Source organism: Leishmania braziliensis, chromosome 16, assembly GCF_000002845.2.
Source record: "Leishmania braziliensis MHOM/BR/75/M2904 complete genome, chromosome 16".
NCBI classification, from domain to species: Eukaryota; Euglenozoa; class Kinetoplastea; order Trypanosomatida; family Trypanosomatidae; genus Leishmania; species Leishmania braziliensis.
The window spans coordinates 292,131-298,977 of record NC_009308.2 but is presented as its reverse complement, the minus strand read 5'-3'; the positions used below and the strand labels follow the sequence as shown (position 1 = coordinate 298,977).

The window sequence follows — 6,847 nt, the reverse complement described above, 5'->3', positions numbered from 1 at the left end:
GTCCGGTGCCTGGAAGATGGGAAGGAGCAATGGCACCGCTACGACGGCACCGTTCACGACACAGACGTGCCGCCGCCAGACCCAGCCACCATCGACACCCTAGTCTTCACGCGCTCCCTACAAGCCGGCCGGCGAGGGAGACGACGAGGAGGCCACAGGCACCCGACCAGTCAGGCCAACAGCACCGCCACCGCCACCGCCACGCGACCCGTGTGGCCGCGCGACCTACGGCATGCACCCCCACACCGCGGAGCAAGAGGAGGAAGACACCGGGATCGCACCCAGGTCGGCCGAGCCACGGACGGAGACACACACACCACCCACCCAGCCACCCGGCACCGAAGGGGAGGGAGAGGAGAGCGACACGGCCGAGAGCGTGCACACAGAGCCCGACCAGATCGTCGAGGACGTGTCACAAACCTCCGACGAGGCACGGCACCGATTTCACCACGGCGAGAACACGGCAGCACAGCAGACCGGGACGATCCACTGCCCGGTCTGCCCGCGCACATGGACATCGCGCGCCCGGCGGCAACAGCAGACCAGCCACCTTAACACCACCCACGCCAGGGAGGTGGTGAGGGTGGACGCGCTGAAGGCCACCGGGGTAGACCGCTGCCTCTCGTGCGGCGAGTTCGTCATCGCGTCCGGAAACGCGCGACGAGCACACGGCCGGAAATGCGGCGAGTTCGTCACCAGGGCGGTCCGCAACCAGAAGCGCGCACGGACAGAGCAGAGCACACCCCGGCAGGACGCAGTGGTGGAGCCCACCCCGGAGACACCGCTACCGCCGACACGCCACCGCACCAGACCCACGGAGGCCGACGCCGAGTGGGTGCAGGAGTTTCCCGCCACGATCCGGACACTCCGGAAGCAGGAATGGGGACACTGGGCCGAGGCGGTCGGCCACACCCTCCTCGGCTACACCGCGGCGGCCGCCGCGGGACGCTACCAGCGCCAGCTGGCGCTTACCGAGCTGGTGCGCACTCGCCTCGCCAAACCGCGCGCACCAGCACGGGAGGAGGACGAGAGCCACCAAGAGGAACCCAGCGAGACGCCCAGGGAAGGAGGGAGAGACGAACCGTACACGGGCCACGCCGGCGCCACACGGCGAGCCAACACGGAGGAACACCTTCCCACCAGAGACGCGCACACCGCTGAGGAACGCCGCGCGCGCCGCATCCTCCACCAACTCTCGCTAGGAGCCGTCGGAAAGGCGGCGCGCACGCTGTTCCAGGCACAGCTCCCACGCGCGCGCGCCAGCGAGGCACTGGACCAGCTCCGCGCGCTTCACCCGCAGGAAGACCCAGCGGGGTACCCGTGCCCACCACAGACGCCTTTTCCCCACGGCCTAAAGCCGGAGAAGGTCAGGAACGTGGTGCTGAAACGGCTCGGCCGAGCCGCCGCACCGGGGCTCGACGGATGGACCCGAGAACTGCTCGTTCCCGTGGTCGAAAATGCGGCACTCCTGGCGGAGACGACCGCACTGATGCAAGACATCCTCGCCGGGAACGTGTCGGCGTCCTTCGCGTTCCGCCTCCGCGCGTGCGTCGTTCACCCGTTCCTGAAAGAATCGGGGTCGCCGAAGGTCCGGCCAATCACGCCGGAGTCGGTGTGGCTGAAAATCGCCTCGCACCTCGCGCTGGACGCGGTGGAAAAGCCGTTCCGCGACATCTTCCAGGGATGGCAATTCGGTGTGTGGGGCGACGCCGCCGAGGCGGTCGCCCAGATCCGGGAGACGTACGCGAGCGAGTCGGCCGACACGCTCGTCGCGCTAGACGCGACCAACGCGTACAACCGCGTCTCCCGCGCATGGGTGCTGAGGGCGGCGTTCCGCCACCACGCCCTCCGCCACACGTTCGGGGTGGTGGACCTTTCCCTCGGGGAGCCGGGCGCCCTTGGCGTCTACGAGGGCGGCCGCCGGGTAGAGCAACTCTGGTCGACGCGCGGCGTCCGCCAGGGCATGGTGCTCAGTCCCCTTCTCTTCGCCACCGCCGTGGCCGAGACACTGCGGCCGATTATGGCGGCGCACCCGCTCGCCAAAGTGACGGCGTACCTCGACGACCTGACCGTCGTCGGTCCACGGGCGGCAGTCCAGGCATTCCTGGACGAGGCGGGGCCGGCGCTCGCGGCCACCGGCTTCGACATCAACCCGGCGAAAAGCCACCACCTGTCGAAGAGCGCCGCGCCAGAGCCGGTGTCGGTCGCCGGGGTGGCGGTGCCGCTGGCGAGCGGTGTGGTGCGCATCCTCGGCGCCGGCTTCCGCGGCAGCGGCGCGCCGGTGGACGAGTGGGTGTGGGAGAAAACCCGCCCGTACGAGGCGTACTTCACCGCCCTTGGCGGGGACGAGCTCCCACGCCACGCGCGCATGAACCTCCTGCGTGCGTCGGCGCTGCCGCGCCTGACCTTTCTCTTGCGGACCCACAGCGCCGACGAGCTGCGCGACAGCGCGGCATGGTTTGACGACCGCGTCCTCCATACGCTGTCGGTCCTCGCGGGCGGCGCGCCGATCGAAGGCGCGGCCGCCCTCCTTGCCAGGCTCCCCCTTGCCATGGGCGGATGCGGGCTGCGGTCGCAGCTGGCCATCTCGCGCTTCGCGGCGCACAGCGTAGGCCGGAAAGGCGCGCAGAAGACACACACGCACCAGTTGGACCAACACAATCTCGAGGCCCTCAAAACACTCCTCCCGGAGCCTGCCCTCGAGATCGTGAAGGCCAACGCGGCGCCAGGTGCCACGCGCGCGCTTGCCGACCCGGCGCTTCACCTGGGCGACCTCCCCTTCGAGGTCCTGGTCCGCCAGCGGCTCCTCCTACGGGTGCTCCGTCCCGAGGTGCGGTGTGCATGCGGGGCGGACGCGGACAACGCGCACGCGAACGTGTGCCCGTTGGTCCCCGGAGGCCCGCGGATCCAGCGTCACAACCACGTCCTCTCGGCCATCGAAGCGTGGGCTAAACGGCTCGGGTTCGCGGTGGTCGCGGAGCCCCGGGTGAGCAGCACGAGCGGCGAACGGCTCGACCTGAGCATCGCCGCGGCGGGCGGGACCTTCGCCACGGACGTGGTGATCACGTTCCCCGGCCGGGCCCGCAGCGCCCAGCAGAACCCCCTTCAACAGGCGCACGCCGCGAAGAAGCGGAAGTGGGGCGACTGGGCGGCAGCGACCGGCACCACGTTTGCACCGGTGTCGCTCGAGTCGACCGGGGGCCTCCACAAGGAGAGCTTCCACTGGCTGCTCGCCGTCGCGGGCTCCGCCAACTTCCCGTTCTCCACGCGAACCGCCTTCGAGGAACTGCTGTCCTGCATTTCCCGGGCGCTTCACGAAGGCAACGCGTACGTCTTCGAGGCGGTGCGGGCCAACTGGGCGCGGCGACTGTTGACGCACTAAATGGCAGGAGAACCCGGAATCGAACCCGCGTCCCGGAAGCGCCCGACAGCGATCGGACGCAACTCTTCCAAGACCCGCCCTGAGCAGGATTGTGGGCTGCCGAAGGCGAGTGACGGTGCCGTAAGAACCCCTAGCGTCCTAGTACTTTTCCCTAGTAAAAGGTAACAGACACGGTACACTATACAGGTACCCGTCTCTGACTCGTTATATACTGCCACTGGGATATAAATATAAGTATCAGTTTCTGTACTTTATTGGTATGCGAAACTTCCGGGATCCGTCTTCCGGCAACATTTTGGGTGCGCCATGGCGCTGTTTTTTTTTTTTTGTGTGTGGTGGCGGGTGTGTGTCCTGGAGGTGGCGCCCAAGGCCGCCGCCCATGACACGGGGTTCGGGACGCCCCAAAACGGCACCCCCCTCACAACGACCTGGGCACCCTTGGGCTTCCAACTAACGCTATATAAGTATCAGTTTCTGTGCTTCATTGTCACTTTCCCGCTCCGTTTTTGCGCTTTTTTGCGTGCAAACAATGTACCCATCCGCTTGCAGAGGACAATCCGGCAGGAGGACCTCTATCCCAGTTCCTGCGGGCACCCCCCCTCCTTACCAAGAAAAGTGGCGGGAAGGAACCCGCGCGACCGAAACACGTGGACAGCGAAGCCGTGCTGAAATTCCACAATTAACCACGCAAAGATACGTGGACACCGCCAGAAATGGCGCACTTCAAGCTCACGGTGATCGTGACGCTTATTTTATAACTAAAAACACAAAAAACCACGGCGGAATGCCGGTAAAACAAAATTTTAACACCGCACCTCTCACAGTTGAAAAGTGGGAATGCGGACCAAAAAAACTAAACTATTTATATTCAGAGGAAGAACTTTCCTCACCCAGAGAGCGGGCGAACAGCCAACACCTTAAACATAACGTAAATGTGGAAACAGGATCCACAACAAACGGACAGCGCAGCCACGCTGTAATTCAGAAATACGCTGATGTCGTCATAAACGGCGTATTTCAAGGTCACGGTGATCGTGACTTTTATTTAAAAAACAAAAACGATAAGGAACACGGCGGAATGCCGTTAAAACAAGTCTTTAACACCGCACCTCCCACGGTTGAAAAGTTGGGAAGCGGACCTAAAAATGCTAATTATTTATATTCCGAGGAAGAATATTCCTCACCCAGAAAACGGGCCAGAAGCCAACAAGATAACGATAACTTAAACGTGGAAACAAAATCCACAACAAACGGACAGCGCAGCCACGCTGTAAATCAGAAATACGCTGATGTCGTCATAAACGGCGTATTTCGAGGTCACGGTGATCGTGACTTTTATTTAAAAAACAAAAACGATAAGGAACACGGCGGAATGCCGGTAAAAAAAGTTTTTAACACCGCACCTCCCACGGTTGAAAAGTTGGGAAGCGTGCCAAAAAAATTTAATTATTTATATTCCGAGGAAGAACTTTCCTCACCCAGAGAGCGGGCTGACAGCCAACACCTTAAACGTAATGTAAATGTGGAAACAGGATCCACAACAAACGGACAGCGCAGCCACGCTGTAATTCCGAAATACGCTGATGTCGTCATAAACGGCGTATTTCGAGGTCACGGTGATCGTGACTTTTATTTAAAAAACAAAAACGATAAGGAACACGGCGGAATGCCGGTAAAAAAAGTTCTTAACACCGCACCTCCCACGGTTGAAAAGTTGGGAAGCGGACCTAAAAATGCTAATTATTTATTTTCCGAGGAAGAACTTTCCTCACCCAGAGAGCGGGCTGACAGCCAACACCTTAAACGTAATGTAAATGTGGAAACAGGATCCACAACAAACGGACAGCGCAGCCACGCTGTAATTCAGAAATACGCTGATGTCGTCAGAAACGGCGTATTTCGAGGTCACGGTGATCGTGACTTTTATTTAAAAAACAAAAACGATAAGGAACACGGCGGAATGCCGGTAAAAAAAGTTTTTAACACCGCACCTCCCACAGTTGAAAAGTTGGGAAGCGGACCTAAAAATGCTAATTATTTATTTTCCGAGGAAGAACTTTCCTCACCCAGAGAGCGGGCTAACAGCCAACACCGTAAACGTAATGTTAATGTGGAAACAGGATCCACAACAAACGGACAGCGCAGCCACGCTGTAATTCAGAAATACGCTGATGTCGTCAGAAACGGCGTATTTCGAGGTCACGGTGATCGTGACTTTTATTTAAAAAAGAAAAACGATAAGGAACACGGCGGAATGCCGGTAAAAAAAGTTTTTAACACCGCACCTCCCACAGTTGAAAAGTTGGGAAGCGGACCTAAAAATGCTAATTATTTATTTTCCGAGGAAGAACTTTCCTCACCCAGAGAGCGGGCTAAAAGCCAAGACCTTAAAATTAATATAAAGACGCAAACAGGGGCCACAACACACGCACGCCTTTCACACCCGGCCGGGAAAAGGATCGCGGAGCCGTGGCTCCCACAATTCGATGAACTCCAGGGAGCCTTCGAGCTGGCGAAAACACTCGACACAGCCATCGTCGAGCACACCGATCTGGCTGGGAAACTGTTCGCCAGACACACCGCCATGCTCAAGCGACATTTCGAGTGGGCGAATCCTATCCACAGCAGCTTCTATTACTGCACAGCTGTGGATGTCAACGGAGCCGGTTGCACATACGCAAACGACTCCGAAAAGGCGGTCCAGGACCACATTCGCGAGCGCCACCCCGGGTCCGGAGCAACACCACGACGATTCGGAATGTCACCATTCCACGGCGGCATGGCGACAATCGGGCCGTCGTGCTCGATAACGGCCGCCGTCGCCGCTGTCTGCACGATGCCGGGAATCCCGGACATCGATGCAACTCTCCTCCGAGCCTTCCGCGGATCCACGGCCGACACCGCGCGGGAGGTGATCGGAGCACTCGGCCTCCAGCTTCCCACCTCACCGGGATGGGCCCTGGAGAAACTCACGGCACAGGACGACGCCATCAGACGCACCTTCGCCGCCACGGCGCGCCAAGACATCTACTGTTCCTGGTGCGGTGAAACGGAAGAGGGACAGCCAGAGCCACAGATAGCAACTGTGACCTACGAGGCGCCGGCCGGCGGCCTCCCAGGCACCACGGCGACCGCTATCAGCGAGGCATTCGGCCACGTATCGGCCAACTTGCCTCACCACTGCCCGGCTTGCCGCACCGAAGGCGCCACTCTATCTGCACTGTCGGTTTTTCTCTTCGGAGAAGCCGTGGCAATCACAGTCATACCGCCAGCTGGAAACCAGAAAGCGGTAGGTCTGCCGGAATTGCCGCTGGAGGTGATGCTCCCGACGGCGCTCTTCAGCCAGAACCCCTATAAACTCCACGCCGCGATCTGCGCCACGACGTCGAAGCACGTGGTCGCATACGTCCTGTGCCGGGAAGATGGGAAGGAGCAATGGCACCGCTACGACGGCACCGTTCACGA

At 60.5% G+C, this 6,847-nt stretch overlaps 2 protein-coding genes across 2 annotated transcripts; both read left to right on the top strand.

The window, feature by feature from the left end:
- Positions 1–232: 232 nt before the first annotated feature.
- Positions 233–3,382, top strand: LBRM_16_0790 (hypothetical protein; the record flags this gene model as incomplete). Its single annotated transcript, XM_001563631.2, has 1 exon — positions 233–3,382. The coding sequence occupies one exon, from the start codon at positions 233–235 to the stop codon at positions 3,380–3,382; it is 3,150 nt and encodes a 1,049-aa protein (XP_001563681.2).
- A 529-nt stretch (positions 3,383–3,911) lies between these two features.
- LBRM_16_0780 (hypothetical protein) lies at positions 3,912–6,845 on the top strand (the record flags this gene model as incomplete). The annotated part of the gene is made up of 1 exon (XM_001563630.1): positions 3,912–6,845. A coding segment is annotated over one exon (2,934 nt), but the record flags the coding sequence as incomplete, so codon positions are not given.
- Between the last annotated feature and the right edge of the window lie 2 nt (positions 6,846–6,847).